The sequence below is a fragment of the Pieris brassicae genome, chromosome 3 (assembly GCF_905147105.1).
Source record: "Pieris brassicae chromosome 3, ilPieBrab1.1, whole genome shotgun sequence".
Lineage (NCBI taxonomy): Eukaryota > Metazoa > Arthropoda > Insecta > Lepidoptera > Pieridae > Pieris > Pieris brassicae.
In genome coordinates this window covers 1,081,741-1,106,520 of record NC_059667.1, presented here as the reverse complement: position 1 = coordinate 1,106,520, position 24,780 = coordinate 1,081,741, and the positions used below count along the sequence as shown (strand labels likewise).

Below are 24,780 nucleotides of genomic sequence, written 5' to 3'. Positions count from 1 at the left end.
GCTGGAGTAAAATACCACAGGGATAAGCATTTCCTGACGTTAAAAGAAGGCATGGGACATGACTCTAGCGTGTATATTACGTAGTCAAATTATAAAATAAATTATATTAAAAGTTTTAAACCGTGCCTGAAACTCAAAAGTGACATAATTTTAGAAGATTTTTCTTCATATCACCTTAGGACTAGATATCTTCAGGTACACAATGGTTGGGGCCAGCGAGGTCTTAGCGAGCTGTGAGGGATGGTTAATCGTATCGCAGTCTAAAACTACCAACTGCAACGTCCGGGCCAGGTCGAATATCCGTTCGATCTCCGTCTGAAAACATTAGAAAATTACCTAAAATCTGACGGAAGATTGTTAAATTAAGAGCACGAAAGCTCAATTAATACACACACACACAACACCACCACATATTTCGGAGATTTAATTGGTCGTGTCACAACGAAAACACCGCTAACATTTTTCTACAATTTAACCTGTTTTTAAAAGACCGGAAACGCATTCGCGAGACCAAATTGAGTGTCGATGGGCGGCGGGCGGCGGCTCCTGTAGCGGCGGGGGGGGGGACGGACGGACGTAAGAGGGAGGACTCTTATATACATATTACGGACACACACATTCTCCTACGTACGTTTACGTAGTACGTGTACGTACTTCACGTATCATGGAAAAGAGATTATACGAAATATCTTATGCATCCAGTGTTAGTATCAAATTTAATGGGTTTTCTAGGGGTGTTTAGTGCAATTACACCACTCATTAGGTTAGTGTCGGCAAGCCTGTACAATCATGCCAGAACCTGAACTTCAGCCAAGCAATTCGTTCTCGAATTGGCTCGGTCCATCAACGGTTTCTTTGGCGGGTTGTTTAGCAACGACCTCTTCGCCAAAGATATGTCAGCTGTCACCCTGGTGATGATAATTCTGTAAAATGCCAATCGATTAATACCTGCACTTCGGCGAGACACGTCGAACGAGAGTTGGACCGCTCCATGATCGCTCGCTTCGACGGGTTGTTCAGTAACGATCGTTTTGCGAGCGAAATATCCGCCATTACGCGCGTTATTATTATCCTGAAATTGTTAGTGGTTAAGCTGAGTTACGGGTTATGTGGGGTGGGTTCGATTAGTATTATTATTATTTAACTATTAATTACTTAAGATGACATTTGTTACATGGTGTGATGGCAGCAACTCTTTACAAACGTTGTTTAAAAAAAACCTTGGCAATTGAAAACAGTGGCGGAGAATTTATTGCCAGTTCTTCTCTTCCGTTCTAAACCCTTGATTTGAGAACTGGCAGTAAATGTGAAATTAGAAGCATTTAATGTGTATTTTTAATTGACGTTCATAAGTGTACATTGTGTTACCCAAAAATACATAAATGAATAAAATGTTGACTTTTGCCTTTGAGTTTGATGCTTGGAATCATGTTAGGAGACACGAGCGCCTGTGTTTAGTTAAAATTTAAAATATTACTGATAATTCTAAAATTCGGATCCTGTCAAACGGAAGCACAATTTAAACTTATTACCTCCCCTCAAACCTCCGTTTGAGAAAGTCAAATAGAGCCTTTTGCATCATGTCTGTGACCTCGTAACCCTTCAGCGAAGGTCCCACGAGAACCACAGGCCTCATTGAAGGCACTACGTCGTATGGCGTGCAAGCCTCCTGCTTCTTGAAGAAAGGCTTTCGTTTTTCTTTACCCGCAGGTAACGCCCCTGCGCCACGCCCTCGCCCGGCTGTATCCGAGTCTTCTCCTGGGAACAGATTATAAATTTCTCGCTGTTGGCCAAATTAGGTATTTAATCCAAAAAAAGGCTATAAAATCAGTAGTTCATCAAATTCCCTCTTAGAGTCTCTCTCTATACTCGAGAGAATTTTACATCTAAACGTTAATGTGGTTATAGGATATAGTTATGGTTATAGTATACAACATACAACATTTCGGTAATAAGAAAATTTCGGCGCCATCTTTCTAAGCTTACTTTTGCCTACACAGACTACATACAGTTATATAATTGGCACAGACTATATATTATAAACAAAACGTGTGGCAATTACAAGTCTATACAAACAGGCAAGTAGGCTTTACGGGATTTGGTACTTTAAAGTTAAAGATTTCGTACAAAAATTATTCATGCTTTGAGATATATTGCGGGACCTATCTACATAATCACAGACATATATCAATTTAAACCGTACAATAGGAAATAAGGTTACTTTTGGATAAGTTTCGTTGTACAGCATATTTTTTTTGAATTCAGTAAAACTGTATAAGACCTCATTACTATCGATGACAAGTACCCAAAAGAAACCAGACATCAATCAGCAAAGAAAATCGTAGATAACCTGTGGAAACTTAAACTACAGGAGCAATGGAAGGTGGAATGAAGTAAGTGAAAACAAGCCTTTTATTTCCTGGTTAAAGAATGGTCTTACCTCTGTCATGTGGCGTATCTGAAAATATGAAACTTTTCAGTGAACCAGGAAAGGTTATTGCTGAAATGAGTGACAATGGTGGTACAAAGCAGCTTAACATACTTTGACAAGTGACGTTTGACTAAACTCATAAAAAATTAATTAGTTCAATTGCAGTCTGAACTAGCATGAGTCTCTAAGAATCTGTCACTTTTTACCGCAGCGTAAACACAATTTGACAGAAAGAGACAAATACTTTAGTTAAGAATGCAACTAGACTAAGATTTTTGGTTCCAAATTCCAATCGTTTCCTTATATTATAACATCTTAAATTGGAAGCATAATCATTGCATGGATTACTCAATTTTTTGGGCATTAAAACAGACCACAGATCTTTTACTCATTCGCTCTTAAAGAACTATTACCATTCACTCAACATATTTTAAAATCAGTTCAACCTGTACATATAGTATTCTCCCTTATGTTACTATATAGTCTATATCGTATAATTAATTATTTATTAAGTACATAAAGGGGAAATTTTTACAGATAATTTTGTAATTTTTATTTATTGATTTCGCAGCTTGATATATTAAATCATTCAACGAAAAATGACTGTGTGAGTTAAATGTAGTTTCTCAATTGTTTGAAGAATCTTTATCGGCGTTGGTATAAAAATCAAATTTTTCGAAGATTTTTTTGATAGTAATAATTCTATTACAATTAATGAAATTCTGTAATAATCTGTGTAGTATTAAGGTAAAATTAAATAATTGTTTTATTTGTATACATGTCTTTGATAATAAAAGCCTTTTGTTAAACTTTATCTAATTTAACTTTAATCAATTTCGTGTCTAGTGTACGTACAATTTCGTGTCTAGTGTACGTACAATTTCGTGTCTAGTGTACGTACAATTTCGTGTCTAGTGTACGTACAATTTCGTGTCTAGTGTACGTACAATTTCGTGTATAGTGTACGTACAATTTCGTGTCTAGTGTACGTACGTACACACGTAAGAACACGCACACATTTTTATATTGCTAAACGTTAGGCTATCAGGTACTGACCAGGACATCCAGACGTTGTTTGCCCTCCATATACGCTGAATTTGCTTTACAATTTGGGTATGTACGGCTACTCAACTCATTTTTTAAGACAATTCGAAAATAGTGCTCGACTACATAATATACAGGTGTAATAAACGTCACTTGTCATCTTTGCCACGACATCAATTTAAGAAAATACATTTTGGTTTTACATAAAAAGCCACAATTTCAAAACATTAACTGCGTTGTACAAAAACGAACGAAGTGAAACCTTTTTTTTTTTACAAAAAGTTTCAAGCCGCGCTCAAAAGCCTTATTGTATGGTTCCTATGGACGAGAAAATTTCAAAATTTTAAAGTTAAATTTATTATTTTATATCATTACACAATGGAATTCACATTGTCCATAGGATTTGATTAATCTACAAAAATTTATACCCCTCACGACTCCGGTATTTTTTTTTAAATAATGATCTTGTTAAATTCATCGAATAATCCATTAAATGGTAAGGTACTTAGGTATCACGTATGTAATATTGAAATTGATACAGTCAAAATGACGTTATTAAGTACATAATACAATAATAGACTTCAGTCACCTTTGATTTTAGCACATAAACTACGTTCTTCTAAACGATTAGCTGTACTATTTAAATGAAAAAAAAAAGTTTTAATCAAAATAATTTTATATTAAGAAGTTGGAATACCAGAAAAGAGTCGTGAAGAGCACCTACACGATTGCGTGTGATGGTCTGCGCGTGACGTACCGGGCGTGGGGGGAGTGCTACCTCGGCTGGGGAGGGTCTGCGAGGGGTTCGGGGCCAAGCCGGAAGTTGGTCGCGGGTACCGGCCCCTGCCCAGCCCGGAACGGACCGCTTCCAACTTCACCGGGGACGGAATGAAGCCCACGTCTGCATCCACTTCCACCTTGCGACCGATCCACCAATTGTTATCGTACTTCTCCTGAAAACGATCGTAGCTTGTTAAACAAAGAAAATTTACATATTATATATCTAATTTATCTGATCCAAATTCCAAACCAATAAAATAAATCTAATAACACACTTTTCCTAACTTTTTTGCATGGCTGACGCACAAGCCGTGCAGGGAAAAAAAACAAAGAAAAGACGACATTTTTTTCTGCAAGTTCAGCTTTTAGTTTGTAGACTCATGCAAAAAAACATAGTATTGAAGAAGTCATCTGGGTCCACCAAGCATCCGGAAAGAAACACTGTAAATACATGTGTACGAAACAAACAATTTTCGTACATTCAAATTAATTAATATATTCATTACACTGGGCACATTAGTAAATTATTCTATTAGTATGACGTAAAACAATACATATTGAAATACTATGGTACTAGAGCATATGGATTCTCTCTCTGGTATTCAGAGGAATTTTTCGACTTAACCTGCAGCTAAGTCGTTCCACAACTGAGCGTTTTCTAAGGCAGTTTTTGCCGCGCACCACCACTATGTGGAACCAGCTGCCCACTGAAGTATTTCCGAACCAATTCGACTTAGGGTCCTTCAAGAAAAGAGCGTACCAATTCTTGAAAGGCCGGCAACGCACTTGCGAGCCTTCTGGCAATGTGAGTGTCCATGGGCGGCGGTATCGCTTCACATCAGGTGAGCCTCTTGCAAGTTTGCCTGCTATTACATTAAAAAAAAAAGCTGACTTTCATCAGACGTCGAGGCAGAATACGAAATACCACCCATCACCTGGAAGTCCGTCATTTCATAACTGAGCGTTTTCTAAGGCAGTTTTTGCCGTGCACCACCACTATGTGGAACCAGCTGCACACTGAAGTATTTCCGAAACAATTCGATTTGAAGAGCGTACAAATTCTTAAAAGGCCGGCATCGCAATTGAGGCAATGTGGGTGTCAATGACTGTCGGTATGGTGATACCATTAGATGAGCCTCCTGCCCGTTTACCCCCTGTTATATAAAAAGGCAAGAAAGAAATAGAACCTTAATGTGCAGGAAGTCCCTCTCCTTGAAGGATATCGCGCTGCCGTGCACGGGTGAATCATCGTCAATGGTGCCATCGTAGGCTACGTTGGTGCGCACTGCGAAGGCCACCGGCTTCGACTGAAAGGAACAGAGAATCATAAGTTTGTTTTCCTCAAACTGGAGTGTAGTGATTGGCAACAAATATTATTTCTTATCAAGTAAGATTTATTTCATAATGCTACAGCTAACAAATTATATAAAACAAAAATGATTCTACTTAACATAAAACACATATTTGATATACAAAAAGATGCGAACATTTAAACAATAAAAAAAATATTCAAGACATTTAACTAAGTAATAACGACTTCGACTGTGTTGTGTGATGTAAAAGTGTGTATGTGTACGCTCATGATGCAGGTGATTTAGCGCAATGGATATTCTTAATACTCTGTGTAAGCATATTCCGGGAGCTTAAACAAGTCAAGGCTTAAATATTGGTTATTGTAAGACCAGATTGCACAATACAAAACTTATTTGTGCATAGTAGGTGTTAATGTGAGGAACGCGAGGCAAGTTTATTACAGTAAGGTGATTAAATAATCGTAACGTTATGTATTTATATAATACAAATAATATATATCTTAATCTAAATAATAACAATAATAGCTTTTAATTCAGAGACTTCCACTTGACCGTATTCAACGAAGAGCGGTTCGAATCGTCGACGATCAATCACTTTCCGTGCGGCTTGATCCCTTGGCGTTGCGTAGAGATGTTGGGTCTCTCTGCATCTTCTACCGCATTTACCAGGGGGAGTGTTCAGAAGAGTTGTTCGGTCTAATACCCACAGCTGAGTTTCATTATCGGACGTCAAGGCAAAATACAAAATACCATCCGTATCACCTGGACGTCCGTCGTTCCACAACTGAGCGTTTTCTAAGGCAGTTTTTGCCGCGCACCACCACTATGTGGACCCGGCTGCCCACTGAAGTATTTCCGAACTAATTCGACTTAGGGTCCTTCAAGAAAAGAGCGTACCAATTCTTGAAAGGCCCCACTTGCGAGCCTTCTGGCAATGTCCATGGGCGGCGGTATCGCTTCACATCAGGTGAGCCTCCTGCCCGTTTGCCTGCTATTACATAAAAAAGAGACATTTACATTTAATCTATGAGGTAGCTAAAAACAACAGAAAACCGTCATGCAGAAATCTTTTTGATTTCTATGAGGTAACTAAAACATCCCAAATTTGCCGACATAAGCTCCAGTCTTGTCAGCCTGCCGGTAAATCCGCCACTGAATTATTGGCAACACCGAACTCAAAAGATCGCGTGGACGGTCGCCAACGAGATGGACTGGTCCAGTCAAAGACTCGTCGACCTCAAAATTATACACCCTTGCAAAAAGAGGTAGGGGAATTCGCTCCAGGTCTTACTTATACACCACGATACTCTGAGTTACCGACCCAGAGAGAAAGAATTGCCAGTAATCCTGCAAGGCGATTGAGGCTTACGCATCCTTGAAATTGTGTAATTTAATCTTGACATTTAATTACGTAGGTGGAGACAACGAAGGCTTCCAAGCCATGAAACCTTAAAACATAAAGGTCGTCCGATACAAAAATAGAACAAAGATTTAATACAAAAATGTTCGAGTTGTATCTTAGTTTTAACCTATTAAGTAAACTAGGCTATTTATTTATTTATTAAATACGCAATGATTTTTCCAGTATATGTTACAAACTACCTTTTCTAAAATATATGACAATTTTTGTACACATAAATGTCACGAAACATTAAAATATTAGGTCCTTACATATGAAATTGGCGTATTTGTGCTTAGATGACCGTCATTCATTTGTTTTTTTCTTCCGTTTTTTTTTTGTTTGCGTCACTCATTTTACAAAATGGAAAACTTAAAGTATCGCATTATTTACGAGTACGAGTTCCGCCGTGGCACTAGTGCTGCGGAAACGACTCCGAAGGGTGAATGATGTATGGCGGTCATGTTGCAAAAGAAAACACAGTTCGTTTTTGGTTCCAACGTTTTCGTTCTGGAAATTTCGAACTGCAGAACGAGCCCCGTGAACGGCTTGATAATGAAGTATTGAAGGCTATTGTGGAAGCCGCAGGCTGCGTTATTAGTGATAAAACTGTTTTAATTCACTTGAAGCAAATTGGGAAGATTAAAAAGCTTGAAAGGTGGGTAACTCACGAATTGACTGAAGCAAACCGGCAAACGCGCGTCGACTGCTACGTTACATTACTGAACCGGCACAATAATGAAGGTATTTTAAACCGAATCATTACCTGTGATGAAAAATGGATTCTTTACGATAATCGGAAGCGCTCAGCGCAATGGTTGGATCCTGGCCAGCCAGCCAAATCCGGCCCCAAGCGAAAATTAACCACAAAAAAGTTACTTGTAAACGTTTGGTGGACTAGTGCCGGTATTGTTCATTGCAGTTTTCTCAAATCTGGCCAGACTATTACGGCTGATGTCTATTGTCAGCAATTGCAAACCATGATGGAAAAGCTAGCGGCTAAACAACCTCGGCTGGTCAATCGCTCCAAGCCACTGCTACTTCACGACAACGCTAGACCACACTCTGCACAACAGACGGACAAGACATCCTCCGTACTCCCCGGATGTTGCTCCAAAAGATTACAATTTTTTTCGAAATTTGGACAACTTCTTGCAAGGGAAAAAATTTAACTCTGATGGGGCAGTCCAAATCGCCTTCACAAATTGTATTGATTCCCGTCCGACTGGTTTTTTTAGTAAAGGGATCAATGAACTACCTATGAGATGGCAAAAGTGCATAGAAAACAATGGTTCATACTTTGATTAATTAAATATATTATATTTAAAAATATTCGACTTTTTGTTCCTCGCCAATTTCATATGTAAGGACCTAATACTTTTAATTTTTCAAATGCCTACCCTCGCCTTATCCAGCTGCAGCAGGGCCTGGGCCTCCTTCTCCCGTCTCTGGGCCTCCCGATCCTCGTCCAGCGACAGCTCTGAAGAGGGTTGTGAATAGTTTGAATCCGCTGAGCCCTGAAATGGTAAGCCCTTCTACATAGCCTTAATCATATATTGATTGATGCTTTATTTTATGTAACAGTGAAGGGTAGGAGGATCAACATTGCCAGAAGGCTCGCAACTGCGATGCCGGCCTTTTTTAATTAATTACCTGGCTAATTTCGATGATGATGTGATACGCAAATATTCCACGTAAAACAAAAGTTAATTTGACCTTCAAACTTTATCATTAGCTTTGTACTTAAAACAAAAAACTGCTGGATTCCGATAATTTATTGATTTCCTTCCGCGTTGTCTACTTTAATAATTATAATTCACTATAAAGTTAAAGTCAATTTACAGAATAACTAACATTTTATTTTCACCAACGTTGGACCTATGATGAAATTCTTAAATGTATATAGAGGAACTTTGCTTTTACTAGATTTACGGCGACATCTAGCAGACATATACTAAAATTAAATATAACTCTCTCAAGACACATTCATAATTCTGAAGCCAGAGTAAACACTTGAAACATAGGTATTCTCACGGTCGTTACGCGGCAACATGATTCATGAATTTTCGTGGGATTCAATCGTAAACGAAACAGAAGAAATCTTAGCACATGATCACAAACATGGTGTGGTGGTGTCTTGACATACGAGTGCCCTGATATACTGAGTGTTTTCAGATACGAGCAGCCTAGTGATTGATATTTTGCTTTTAGATGAAAGCAAGATTTGAGATACGAGGAGGAGGAATCGCACACTAACGTACAGTCCACACTAGTGTTTCTCAACGTGCGGCCCACAATTCTGTTGGTTTTCATGAATAAAACATTTTAGTGGCGCTACAACCTTTTTAGGTCTGGGACTTAGATGTCTGTATCTACTGCATGATCATTTGTCAAGCTAATATAGCATTTGTTAGGCGATAAGCCTGTGCCTGACAGGACGTCGAATTTTTGGGTCTAAGGCAAGCCGGTTTCCTCTTGATGTTTTCCTTCACCGTTCGAGCGAATGTTAAATGTAATAAGGGTAATGAAAGGTACATAGAAAGACAGCCATTGGTGCACAGCAGGATCGAACCAAAGTCGCCACGATGAAGCCACTAACCAATACTGCTCATAAAAAAATATAAAACATGCCGAATAATACAATTTGCAATACATGCCAAAAGATGGTGTTAATATGGAATTCGCTCTTATGGTATGGCATTCTTACGATTAAGAATGAAACGAGTTATGTTTTAGTTTTGATTAATATTAATGGATAACGTAAAAATAAATTTAAATATGATATGCGAACTTTCGATAAAAAAAATATATGTTTATTATGGAATATAATATACATGTATCATTTATTCCGCGTCATTAAATTTGTATTAGTAGGCATCCTTACTCATCGGGAAAGAAGACAGATTGTGTAAGCCGAGGGAAAAGATCGACGTAAAAACTCTTGGTACTCTTTAAAAATGTCAAAGCATCATACAGAATGACTATGGTAAACATAGAAGATACCAGAAAGGAGGGATATATGGTCTGCTTTTTATTTGTTTCAAATTATAAAATTGAACGGAAACCTCTCAGTCCAGTTTACGAAAACGCCACAGGCATGACGTGTGAGCCAGCCAACGTTTTACTCAACCATATTTGAGGGACTTAAGCGACACGCCAGACAACGCCACCGACCCAGTCGTATTTGTGTCAGCATGATTGTCCCATTTTTGTATAAAATTCTTGAAAAAAAATATTATTATTAAATAACTCATCAAAAATGTATGTTTTTTATGTCTTTACGAACGAAGTATTACTAAATTCTCTCTGATACGAGTTCTACTCAAATGATTATATTGCTTAAATTGTAAACAGTGTTTTCCAACGTGGTGTCCTCAGGAAAGCATTGATTGACTATGTATTTGCGTGTTGTTTCCCATGATAATGTAAGAGCGTGCTCCTATTTCACCATGCCTACAGCTGATAGAGGATAAATCTTTGTTTTTTCTATTTTTTATTATTATAGTTGATCACTTACACATGTGGAACATGGTGTAATGGTTGCAGCTCCTTACAAACATTTTGTAAAACAAAACACTTGGCGATTAAAAAAAATATGGGGGAGAGTTTATGGCCAGTCTTTCCCGTCCGTTCTGCGCCCTTGATGGCAATTGGCAGTAAATGTAAAACTAGACGCATTTAATATATATTTCTTTATTGACGTTCAGAAGTGTACATTGTGTTTCCTAAATCAATAAATGATTTTTAATTGTTAAATCTTCTTTATGAATCATCCTAGTTCTCTGATCTATCTAACACCAACCTGAAAACTGCAAATTTGACTTTCACTTGCAAACTGCAAATGAAAAATGGGTTTATCGCGAACAGGCAGATAGATTCTGCCACTTTTTGTAGGTATTATCAATCTCTATTTCTTCTCTGGTACTCAGTCTTATCTCTCATTCTAAATGCAGCGTTTAAGTTTCAGTTCGACAACCGAGTAGATATTGGGAAATGTATATATGAAAAATGCCTCTGCTATTTGTGGCATAATTTATTAAGATTTAAAGAAAATGTTCACAATTAGGTTATATTATATTTTTTCTTAGTAATAAATATTATAACGAAGTGAACTATGGAAGAATGTAGTTTTTTTAAAGGTAATAGTAATCTGGATCTACCTAGCCCATGGTGAAAATACTTTTACCAATAGAAAACCATTTGTGGATGTCGAACGGGAACTTATAAAAACGTTGCCTTAACGATGAGAGAAAAGCAGATTTTTCTTTATAGAACAGGGGATAAACCGGCAGGAGGCTCATCTGATGTTTAGTGATACTGATACCCATGGACCCTTAGTCGAATTGGTTCGGAAATACTTCAATAGCCAGCGTTCGATGATGAAACTCAGCTGCAGGTATTAATCCGAACAACTCCTCTGAACACTCTCCGTGATAAATGCAGAGTCATCCACATCTCTACGGAACGCCATGGGATCAAGCCGCTTGGAAAGGGATTGGTCGACGATTTTAACTGTTATTCTTTGAATACGGTCAAGTGGGTGTAGCGGGTACTGGGGAGCTGCCGCCCAGAGGTAAGAACAGTGCTCCATGTGGGGCTGAGTTTACGCTTTATACAGCTGCAAACGATGGTTCGGAGTGGAGTACAAGATGGCACTTGACGGTGCTTGATAATACGTATAATATCGAGAGCACCTAACTATCTCTCTTTTGCGATAAACTCAAAAACGTCTGCACGGAATTTATTGCAGTTATCATATTGGTGATAAATAGATACATAGATCAAAGATCTAGAATGATTCATGAAGATTTATAATTTGTTGGGTTTATGGCTCACAGTTGATCGCGGGAAACCGGGAGGGTTTGTTAGTATGTATTAATTTTATGGGCCGACAAAACTGTTTTCGCATTCGCCGTCTCATTGTAAGTATATTTTATTTATAACAATAATACAGTTTTAAGAGACAGTCCTAAACTTGTCCCAACTTAACAATTTTACATATCAAAGACGTTTTTGTGTTACTGACTTAAGTATATTAACACAATAACATATATAACATATATAGGAAGTGTATAGTGTGATAAAAATACTACGTTTTTCGTTTCACGCTCTCATATGTAATAAAGTTCTATTTCGGAACACTGAACCGGTGATAAATACGTGAAACGAAAAACGCATTTTCACAAAAAAGCAAAAGGAAATTCTTACCAGCGGCTTGTAGTTTTTCATTTGACGTGCGCGAGCGCCCACTGCATGCAACGCACAAGAAAAATCAGACACACATGCCCACCATATTTATAATGCACAAATTAATCTGCAAATAGATTCGCATAAAATAATTACATACATGCAAATATTAAAAGGCAATTTAAAGAGAATTTCTCGTTGAAAAAGGAAATATTGAGGTGACAATAACGCTTAACCAGCATGGGCGTACCCGCAACATTTTTTTAAATTCTTTCCGTAGGAATGTCATACAGTTGACTCTCAATAATTTGAGAGATTTGACAAATTTTAATTTCGAAAAGTTCGTAATCTTTTTTGAGCGAGCAACTTCAGTCAAACAAACGACAGGTCTGTGCATAGTAAACAGTTAAAATTATAGAGAGTAAGGGAGCTTGTACTTCAAATGATAACATGTTGAGCAAGATCCTTTTTAACTTCGAATTACCGAGGGGACCAATTGCATCGATTTTATTCAATTCATCGAGTATCGAGTTTATAGTATTTTTCGATGGTTTTTCCATATATATCTCAAATTATCGAGAATCCTCTGTATTTCTTGAAAAAGTTCCAATCGGTTAATCTTTGAGTGGCAGTAACAACCTTAGAGCTGGGTCCGCGTTTGTGACAATGTACATACAACATGCAGAATTCAAACATGGAGAGCCTTAAAAGAGGGCGGAAATTATGAATTAATGACGTGTTATAAATGAAGCGACAATAAAAAAAAGCAACATACATCTATTTTTAATTAGTGTAAGTGTGTGCGAAATAACATTACTAAATTGACTACAAATTAACACTACATTACTAATACGAAATACTAAAGACGTGTGAATAATGAAGCTAATAACTCTAGAAATTAAAAACATTTTAACATCTTTACCAACAAGCTCCGTGTATTATTATAAAATATTATTTTGCATTTGTTAAAAGTTTGCTATTCGGCCAGTATTATCGATTATCTCAGGGGTTTGTTGGTCAGGGTTTGGTTGGCGGCAGACAGGCGGCGATACCAATGACGTCATGTAAATGTTCAACCCCCACATTCACACACGCATTTTTGTACAGCTAAGGAACTCGATTCTATAATCGCTAATTACAAAATGACGAAAGTTTCATAGAGACATTAACAATTGACCAATGTAAATTTCTCAATAACAACAATAATCTTCCAAAGAAGAAGATACACTTATGGATGAAAGTGTATATTCTCTAGAAATAGAATATCTGGCTTTGACGTAGTTTGGATTAACAATGTTTGAGCTAAATATTATTGTTGGTATGCTACTCAAATCCTAACTTTGTAGCACGGGCGGTTAACTCTTATTAATAGAACTGTTAGTAATTATTATCATAGTCCTTTATTGTTTTGACGTCAATTAAATGTTTAGTTTGACATGAATGGACTTGGTTAAACTAGCATCTGTTGGTATTTTAACTGCTATTACAATAATTGTGTAATATTCCCTATAACTAACCAAGGACCAACTGTTTGATTTCAAATTATACTACTAATGGTAAAATCTTAACCGTAGAAGCGAAAGTGATTCAAAAATTGATTCCTATATTAACGTTGGAGCAAATTATTTTCTTAGATTTTTTATTGCAGTACTTGACTGAAGCAACGTCAATCACCAGTGTCATTACAATCTCGTTACTGACACGATAATAGACTGATAAAAACCAGGCTTAATAGCGTCATCGCTTCAATCCACATCGAATGGACAATGAGTTGCTAAATTTATGGGGAATTACTACTTCCACTTAATTCTATTACACGATGGCTCCAACTAGATTATGATTTAGTATGTACAACTAAATATAGCAGGACTACAATTATAAGAGTTGATAAAGCAAATGTTACAAACGATAGATAAACACAAACAAGTCTTATAAAACAAACTGTACGCCATTTAGCTGGTAAGTATACTCGAAGCCACTTCCGCCTGGATCCTAGCGTATTCCGACATTACCGAGATTTAACAAGAATCTCCATACACGGCTGAAGCCCATCTTCCATCGCTTATAAAACGCACTGCGCACGCACCTGAGCGAATAATTTGTTGTAACCGTGGCCTTGACTGTTGTAACCCATCATGTTACGACATGGTGGCTGGAGATGGTGGCCACCTTGGACCACCAAAGGGATTCCGTCGTGGTCGGCCGTTGTGGCCACGCATCGGCCGCGCGGTAACCCCGACGGCCGCGCGAACACACGGAAACTAACGGTAACCGCACCCCTCCCCCGCAAATGCTATTCCCCGCACCCCGCGTCCCGGGCGGGTGAATGATGTGCGCGCGCATCGCTTGCTTTCGCAACAGGGTAAATATTAGGGTTCAATAAACATGTGTTTTTAAATGTAAATAGTTAAAGAAAGTCGAACGTGCGTTTGCATAACAAGATATATAACAATTATAGGGCGGAAAATTCTTGCTTTGTATGTTTAAATTGTAGCTTAATCGAGATGGTTTAACTACCAAGAGTTGTAGGTAATCCTATTGTATTTACATTACATCCCTAAGTCTAATATACTTTCAACTACTGCGGTAAAACCCTGTAACTCTTTAGGGTGTGGATCAGATGGCATTCCACCAGTTTTTATTAAAAGTTGTTTATCTTCTTTAACGTTACCCTTAAACTTTATTTTCAATAAATCACTAGAACTAGGCACGTTTCCTACAGTGTGGAAGTAAGCTAGAATCATACCGATATATAAAAAGGGTGAGACAAATATTGTTACAAACTACAGACCAATTTATATTTTAAATGCTTTTTCTAAGATTTTTGAATCGCTTCTAATCCCAATAATCAAATCACACTGTCAAGTTTTTGTCAGCATGGTTTCTGTGCCAAAAGATCTACTGATACTTATCTCTTTGAGTATGAAATTTTTTGGCAAATGCAATTGATTTGGGAAACCAAATTGACTGTATTTACACAGATTTTTCTAGTGTGACAATTTTTTTGTCGGCCTCTTTGAAGGCTCTCTCCTTAAAGCCTCAGCTGACATATCGAATGACGTTCAGTTTCGCGGTTAGAAGGGAAGGCTAAATTAGCTTCCAAAAAGCTTGGTGTGCTCAGTAAGGCGAGACCGTACTTCACTCCGGGCCACCGCTTGCAACTCTATAAAGCGCAAATACGGCCCCACATGGAATATTGTTCTCACCTCTGGGTGGGGACTCCCCAGTACCAGCTCCTTCCACTTGACCGTATTCAACGAAGAGCGATTCGAATCATCAACGACCAATCACATTCCGTGCAGCTTGATCCCTTGGCGTTGCGTAAAGATGTTGGGTCTCTCTGCATCTTCTACCACATTTACCATGGAGAGTGCTCAGAAGAGTTGTTCGGTCTCATACCCGCAGATAAGCAAACAGATAAGGGCTACCACTTATTATATTGATGACATGATTAGCTTTGCAGAGACTCACAACGGGCAGAAGCCTAATTTAGAAAATTTAGAAAATTTTCTTCTTGGGGTTAAATTGAACTGGATTTAGACCCCAGTCCGGTTCTGACAACTGGCCAAACATTACCGAACTTTTGATGTATACATTATTTTTTTCTGCATATTCACTAACCTTGGTAAGTTTTAGTAGTATAGTTGTTAGTATCAGGTATATTATTATGTTAATGTAGTTAAATTAGAACTTAATGAAGAGCACATTGTTAAATTCGTAACAAGTATCCATTATGTGAATCTATCTGCCTACTGGAGTATTTTCGAACCAATTCGACTTAGGGTCGTTCAAGACAAGAGGGCACGAGCGAGCTCTCTGACAATGTCAGTGTCTATGGGCAGCAGTATCGCTTAACATCAGGTGAGCCTCCCGCCCGTTTGCCTTCTGTTATTAAATTTAAAAAAAAATATGTTTGGATAAAACTTATTCTACCTTCGAAATAAACTTTTATCAGATCTTAACACCTTTCGTCATTATTTGTTTTATTTAATTTTAAGTTAATTATTAACCGACCTCAAAAAATTCCAATCTGCTAATCAATTCGACGTCAAATTGTTTATATATCAAGTTTATATACCTAGGTGTCTGAATGATTCGAACCTGCGAACGGCGCCCATTGAACGGATTTTTTAATCAGATTTATAGTTATTTGTACATGTATATTATTTAAAGTATTTTGCTTAGGTAAATCACTATGAGTCTTTACGGTCCCTGTGTCATCGGGGTTTATTTAAATTTGGATTCTTTTTCACTCTTTCTTAACCGTTTGCATACAACAATAGAATATAAGCAAAATAATTAAATACTAATTGCTATGGAACGAATGTAATGTAAATGTTGAAGAGAGTGCCTTCGTCTGGCTATACCCTCGGGGCGTAACACCGACGATATAGGAAATCGCCACGCTTATAATACTAAGAAAGCCTGAGAGCAAAATAGCTTGCCTCGTACAGTATGAACTGTCCACACGTATACGAAATCTGTGTCTATTTAACTGTCCGTGCTTAGGACCAATTGGACTGCACTAGCCCAAAGAAAAAGGTTATATTATGGGATCCGAAATTAAGACCTCAGTTTAACGTAAACTAGTCCTATAAATATTACGAAATAAAATGGATTTAACAGTAAAAATCAACCTAAAATTATTAACTTTCCTTCTGAAGTCCCTAAGTAACCAAAACTGCAGTGGCTCGAGAATGACGGAAGTTTGATTCTTATTGTTTAAGAAATAAAATAAATATTCGTTTGAGTTGGCGACGCATGCGCACACCACCGATCGATGGAACGTTGACCCAACACCGATGCCAATTTAGCGCTTTGACCGCTACAGCGGGACAGCTAGCGGAATCTTGGATCTGTCAGCGCTCAATAAAAATTGGGCGGTATCTAGCAATTTTCTTACCGCTTGGGATTTTTTTGCCACCAAAAGGAGATCACGTTCTGGCTATGTTTACCGCAAAACCATGGAAAAGCGCTGAAATGTAGCACTCTCCCAGCAAATCTTCAGCGCACTTTTGCCGTCGGGAGTTGACGGCACTGTGACCTAATTGTGACGACACACTTAGCGTCATGTGTACGCCGTGTCTAGACAGACTACAGGACATATTGTTCTAGCGATAAAGTAGATAATGAAATTCTTTGTTGGTGTTAATCCTGGAAACCTCAGAACGACCTTGAAACTCGTGCGATTTTATTATGAATGAATATGAATACTCCAGAGCTATCCCAGTGGTTAAGCCTCTTCACAACACTGAAGACGCTTCAAACCTCAGCTATAGTTACAAACAGAACCGTGATTTTTTCTTTCTATATATGTACATATATATATATTTAAAGTCAAGTGTTGGCCTAGTGGCTTCAGCATGCGCCTCTCATCACTGACGTCGTAGGTTCGATCTCCGGCACTGGGTGTCCTGTGCACCAACAGACTTTATTTCTATATGCGCATTTAACATTCGCGCGAACTGTGATGGAAAACATCGTGAGGAAACCCGCTTCCCCTAGACCCAAGTCGACGGCGTGTGTCAGGCACAGGTCGCAGAGCATCTTCTTGCCTTTCTAATTGACAAATGGTCATGAAACAGATACATAATCTGAGACCTAAGGTTGTACTGCCAATGGCGCGTTTTTTTTTATTTTTGTACATATTTTTCACTTTCAACTCAACTCGCCGCAGTACAATTTCTCCCAGAATAGCTAAATACTGATGAAACATGTATGAGTCACCCATTCATAATCAGAACGATATAAATGCGAGGGAGCTTAACAATAACAAATGTTTTGTTCTGATATCTAACTAAAGTAGTTGCCTGGTAAAGATCACTCGAAAGCGATAAGGCCTCCAGTTGGCCTCCTTTTCATTTAATTATGTTCAATATTTATATTATAATACAATGAAGTGTTAATAAATAAAGTAGAAAAATCGAGCGCGGCTCCATTGCGACACTTCAAACATTGACATCAGTATTGTTGTAGACAGTTGATACTTGACAGCTGACACTTGAATTATGCCAATATTAATTTATTTAGACAGATTCTTAACTTAAGGAAACTCATTATTTCCATACGAAAAAAAATGTTAAAGTTATGCTTGCTATGAAGAGGCACATTGGGTGTATATTTTGTGTTTAAGCTTTCTGACTTTTATAAGCCCGGTGACAACTAATTTATCAGAGTTGCGACATACGAGAGTATAGGTGACATAATTGAATGTGGAAGACACAGATACTTCGGAACAAAAAAATGTTTTAAATTCCAACTAGTAAACAACTTTTTTTTTGATATTTTTTTATATGTGTGTTAAATACTAAAAGAATCTACTTGGTTTCACAATAAATAATTAAAATATTTATTGAAAAGCTCGACTGGATTTTTTTTAATTTTAAAAAATAATTTGGGCTTCTTCTCCTTTGTTACACCGAGGCCTTCAGAGGTCTGAAATTATCTGGCCCTGCTCTTCAGCATCCTCCTGAACCGTACATTTTGGTCCTTTGAGCCGGATCAAAAACTTGGAGTGCAACAAATTGATACTGCTCCCGAGCACTGAGGTAATTTACCACAATAGCATTGCCAATGTTAGCATCTCTACTTTAAGATTTATTTGATGCCTAGTAGACTTCTAGAAGGAACCTTGATCTTGACATCGAAGTATTTCTATCCAATGGCGAACATCCAAATGCAATATGAATTGCAAAATTTATATGACAGCAATTTTCATTGGTTTTAATTTAGCAAGTTATTGTTTAGATATGGACGATTCTAAATACATTTTGATGTAAAGTTTCTATTCTTATATATTTTGATTTGATTATACAATATAGTTAGTTGCCTTCAAGAGCGATTCGACGATTATAACGGTCACACAATTTTTCGATACCAATTGTGATTAGCCTCAAAGGGTACAGTTTCGGCGATAACTTATTCATCAGCGCAAATCTTCTGTCCAGCGAGCTTTCCCTTGAGATTTGGGAACACGAAACGGTGGGTGCGGAAGCATTTCGATGCTCAATTCGTGGAATTTTGCCATCTTTTTTCTTCTTCTTCAAATGAGGCCGTTTTTCCTCTATTTTGTCCTTTAAACACTCCAACCACGCCACGTAATAGTCGCTGTTGATGGTTTTCCCTTTTTAAGATAATCGATGAATAATATACCACCATTGACCATTTTCCCTTCTCGGTCTTTAATGAATATTTGAGTGAAACATTATATTTAGTATTAATTTGATAACGTCCTAATATATTTAAATAATGCAATGATGTAGTGGCAAAATAATATAAGAATTAAGTATATAGTATATAATATATATAGTAAGTATATGACTCATAATCTTAGTTAACACACATATACACACACCTATGCGTGGAAGAATATGCGAACTTTAGATTTTACCACTATAATAATATTTTTAAATTTAAATTAAATTATTATTTAAAAGGTATCCATACTTATTCATAATGTTTAAAGAAACTTATTTATCTACCGAGGGATCTAACAAGGCTGTATTGTGCATCACGTATTAAAAAAATTACAAACTATTAATCACCTTCCTAGAAGTTATAGATCACTGCCGTGTAATGCTTTCAGGGGGAAGTGATTGAATTATTAAAGGCAAAGTGCCTTTATAGTGGGAGAGTGTTTACACTATACGTTTTGAGAACAATTATAATTAAATTATTATCATTATTATGACATTGCTATGGGTGCTTTAAACATGCATCGGCCTGCCAAGAGCGGTTAAACGTGCTTCTTCAATCCATAGGGCAAATTATTATTGTAATACAAAGACAAATTGTATGCGTAACATATATGTCTATAGTTCTAAATTTTTTTTCAGTCCCGGAGGAATACTGGCAGGAGGCTCATCTGATGTTAAGTGGTATCGTCGCCCATGGACACCGACGTTGCCAGAAGGCTCGCAAGTTCGGTGCTGGGTTTTTTAATAATATAAAATAAAAACACTTAAAAGCGAGATAAATTATCTCGAATCTTAAGAATCGGTACGCAGTGGGCATATCTACCATTAGATATAATTGTAAGACTCTGACAGGTGTAACATATTAATATTATTTTATCCTCGGGTGTGCCGGAGTGTTTAAATTCTCTGATTCGATTTACTTCCGAACACCTATTAATTAGAAAATATGACACACTTATGTAGTCATACCTTAGTAAGAACTGTCAAAAATGTACAGCTGATTTGACGACTTGACAGTTTTTGAAAGTAGATTTGAGTTTTTATCAGAATAAATTGAACCTACCCGTCTCTTGCGCAGACCGTAACGCTGCCGTTTAAAGTGATCCATCCTTAAAGCCTTCGTCATGATGTTAACATATCACTAACACTATACTATCAGAAATCTGTTACACGACCAGCGCGCGCGCAGGTTGGCGGCCACTCGCTAAATCCCGAAATAGATCGGGCGCATCGCTTTCGCGTGAATTTATTGATGTATGTTTACATTGCTCGCTATCGTAACAAAAATTTTTTTTATACAAAGTTGGATAGACGTTTGGCCTCAATCCTACCTGATATTAAGTGAGATGTGGCCTACGTTTCCAGGAGATACCTGTTTAACCGCCATGAATGAACCCATATTATTATGGAAGCGGGCAAGGAGTTCCACTCCATTGCTGATTTCATAAAGAAAATCCAAATCGTGTAGTGCGGCAACTGATGTCAACAACGTTGTTTGAAACGGTATGATGGAATTACATGAAGCATATATATATATATATATATATTTTATGTAATACGAGACCAACGGACAAGAGGCGCACCAGATGTTAAGTGATACCGCCGCCCATGGACACTTTCAATGCCAGAGGGCTTGCGAGTGCATTGTATTTTAAGAATTGGTACGCTCTTTTCTTGAAGGACCCTAAGTTGAATTGGTTCGGAAATACTTCAAGCATGCATGCACTTAGACTGAATTATACCTACACGGAGTCGAATCCTGTACACCTTGTGTAGTATAGGCTGGTTACTTTATTCATAAAGTTTAACAAGTACACTTATGAACGTCAAAAAAAGAAGTTAAATTAATTGAAAATTTACATTTACAAGTTCGCAAGTCAAGGGCGTAGAACGGGCAAGAAGAACTGTCAAGAAACTTTCTGCCACTCTCACTTTAAGTTTGGTTGTTGTTAAGAGTGTTTCATTATAACTTTAATTTACATGAAATAATCTTTTTGCCTTGTATCGAAGTGATTTGAACCACCCAGATCATGTCTTCTCTTCTTTCAGAGGTCCAGGTTACCCAACCTAAGTGAGGTTAGGTTAGGTTAGTTAGATGAATGAATATATGCTTCAATGTATATCCAACATATCAATTGCCTTCTTTATAGTCCCAATAACACCCGTTAGTATGTTTAAAAATTGTGCTATTTTCACCCATAACGCACACACAATACGGCCTACTTTTAAACCATACTTGGTTACACACACTTGCCAAATCACTGGTTTCCGGCTTACATTGGTTTTTTCTGATCAGTACATTATTTTTATAGTAATCATGTTCATCGTTCTGATTCTCTTTCCAAACGGAATGATCTCTTGGCCCATGGAAAATGTTTAGAGGAGTTCGGAGCTGTGTTTCATCACCGGACGTCGAGGCAGAATACGAAATACCATCCGTATCACCTCGACGTCCGTCTCTCAACTAAGCGTTTTAAAAGGCAGTTTTGCCCCGCCACCACTGAAGTATTTCCGAACTAATTCGACATTGGGTCCTTCAAGAAAAGTACTAATTTATCAAAGGCCGGTGACGCACCTATTACCCCTCTGGCATTGATTGTGTCCATGGGCATTGGGCGTTGAAGATCAGGTGACTCTCTTGCCCGTTTGCCTCCTTTTTTACAACTAAAATGCATATAATATGCTTATACTCCAATTCTGAATGCATTTTTCTTTGCGCTTCAGTGTTTTGGAGACCACGTTCCACTAGTTGTATATGTGCCAATGTTAAATTTGGATATTTTTTGTATATATGAATACGTCATATCGAGAGCAAGAATTTTTTAAGGAATCTTATTTAATCAAAAAAAATTCACTTTTAAATAGAACTTTGGTATCTAGTCACATTAATGCAGTTCTGGAAAAAGGAGTTGATTTTTCATAAAGATTTAATTTTAACCTTTTTAGTGCCATACAAGTATAATGGTAAAATTTCAATATATTGGTAAAATATTCTATAGACAATTTATATGAACAAGAGAGAAATATTCACCAGCGCTGGCATTTTTCATAACTAGCGAAAGCAGCGCGTCGGCGCTCCATGGCACTAAAAGGGTTAATGTACACCTATAATCTACATCACACCCTTAAACATTACATAAATTAGTTTTTTTTAATATTTACTAATTTATAAGCCTATATAATCAGCTGCAGAACCTTGTTCCTGGGATTAAGCAAGTGATTTAAGAGATTAAAAATATTGTTAATACTGTATATTTGTGTTGGCATAACTTAACATGGGCATATTGCAAGGTGCACAGATAAAAGATGGACCGACGAAGGGGACCGCTGGAGGGGACCTTCCAGAAAAACAGATGAAATGGCTGAAGACATCAGGGAAGAAATAGATGATGAGCCAACAGCAGATCCAAATGGAATGTTCAGGAGGAGTACCCATAATAACAATAACTAACATAGACTAAGAGTATAATAACTAACACCGATTTAATATACAATTGTTTCAACAGTATGGAATTTGTGGTAAAAAACTAAATATTACTAATAAAAATAAGTCGACAAACGCCTAAACTGTATATAACGTTGTAGTAGTGTCCTCTTTGTTTTAAAATTACCTCGATCACTAACGCCATCTACAAAAGCCGCAGTAAAGTAATAACATGTTATCAAACTAGAAATGAATGAAGCTTTGGTTACTCCAGCTAATAGTACATATTTACTCCACTAGATGGCGCTCTTTAATATTGAAGTTACACAAACAAATTCCTAGATGTCAGTACTAACACTTAAACTAATATGGACTAAATTGGCATTTTACGTTTTCGTTGACAGTTGCTCAATTGTGTCTTTCTGTTAAAGCGTTTTTATTTTTAATACGTTTTAAATGTATAAGCATAAACATGGATATTACAATTTACGTAATTTATCTTTGGTACTAATTACGTTAAAAATAACATGAAATTAAGGTTTTAGTTATTACTTTATTTTGTAAGCGTGGCGACAGTTGGACTTATTGTACCTTAATAAAAATAAATTGTTTGCATTAAAGGTAAATTAATTACGTAGGCGTATAACCTTGTAATGTTTCGATACATTATAATAATAAATGACTTCTTAGACATCTTCTAAAGTAGTTTTTTATACAAATAAGTATATTATGTTCACGGAAGTTAGATTATCTGTTCGCTATATTGTGTTTAAACTGTAGATAATTGTGTTTGAGAATTAATATAAAAGAATCGTATTTGATTATTATGAAGGGAAGTATTTCTATATGTTCTGATTAAACAAGTGAACCGATAACATAAACTGTTTCTTTATTTACTACGTTGTCCCTAACCCGAGGCTATACTGTACATAATTGTATTCCAAATATTAAAAAAAAAAACAAATAGCCAATACTTCGACAACCTAGTAAAAATAAATTTAGAATTCAAATATTTACATTTGTTGCAGCGTGTTTAATTTCGGCGGAACTACAATTGAAATAATAAATTTTGGTGACATTCCTAAAATAAATAAATCATTGGCGCTACAACCTTTTTGGGTCTGGGCCTGAGTTTTCTGTATCTGTTTCATGATCATTGTCAATCTATCTAAGGCAAGCCGGATATCCCACAATGTTTTCCTTCACGGTTCGAGTGAATCTTAAATTGGCAAAAAGAAAGAAAGTCCATTGGTACACAGGCGGGGATCGAACCTACGACCTCAGGGATGATCACGCATGCTGAATCCACTAAGCCAACATTGTCAAAGTAAATATGTATTGTTAAGTATATGATTGAGGCAGAAATCTGCCTTTATATATAAGTATGATATTTAATGAAAAAAACAATTGAATCCTAAAAAAACTAAATTCCTCGGCTCTATATACTTATTTATAAAAGCTTGCCAACGCTCGGCACATTGATACATTGGTACAAGAAAAATAAAAAAACAATATTCAATGTGACAAGCACTTATAGCCAAACAACAAACACGAAGAGATTAAAATAAAATTGATTATAAAAAATTGTTGATTTTATTCCCTTTGGAGTAGAGACTCTTGGGCTGTTGGGTTCAAGTGCGCAGGCGCTAATTAAATATTTAAGTTGGCGCCTGGTTGATAGTACCACTGATCCCAGAGCTGGTGCTTTCCTTGCTCAACGTATACGCACAATACAGTGCGTAAATGCTGCCAGTATTAAAGGTACGTACAAATATCCACAGGTACCAACTTAGTATTGTCTTTTGTTAACATAGCTTTTACACATTTAAAGAAAACACTTTTTTAGCGGACTGAAGCTATGTATTATTATAATTATTTTATTATAAACTTATAACTATTTTATGTAATTTTAAATTTCTCCCGACGTTAAGTTTATAATAATCCCGTGTAAAATTATAATAATACATACATCTGGTAAAAAAGTTAATTAAAGGTACCAACTTTTT

At 36.9% G+C, this 24,780-nt stretch overlaps 1 protein-coding gene across 21 annotated transcripts in view; it reads right to left on the bottom strand.

The window, feature by feature from the left end:
- Positions 1–24,780, bottom strand: part of LOC123706868 (voltage-dependent L-type calcium channel subunit beta-2) — a 149,828-nt gene that overhangs the window by 7,966 nt on the left and 117,082 nt on the right. For 12 of the 21 annotated variants that reach the window (XR_006753440.1, XR_006753441.1, XR_006753442.1 and 9 more), the window contains 6 exons: positions 8,368–8,484; positions 5,443–5,562; positions 4,233–4,428; positions 1,533–1,758; positions 949–1,072; positions 175–315 (listed from right to left, as the gene is read on the bottom strand). Coding sequence is in view for 18 of the 21 variants with exons in the window: in XM_045656420.1 (XP_045512376.1) it covers positions 175–315; positions 949–1,072; positions 1,533–1,758; positions 4,233–4,428; positions 5,443–5,562; positions 8,368–8,484 (924 nt within the window). In the remaining 3 variants the exon portion in view is untranslated. Of the gene's footprint in view, positions 1–174; positions 316–799; positions 924–948; positions 1,073–1,532; positions 1,759–4,232; positions 4,429–5,442; positions 5,563–8,367; positions 8,503–12,175; positions 12,282–14,166; positions 14,401–20,413; positions 20,541–24,780 lie in introns of those variants that run through there. The other 9 variants (XM_045656433.1, XM_045656432.1, XM_045656431.1 and 6 more) reach the window with 9 other exon arrangements.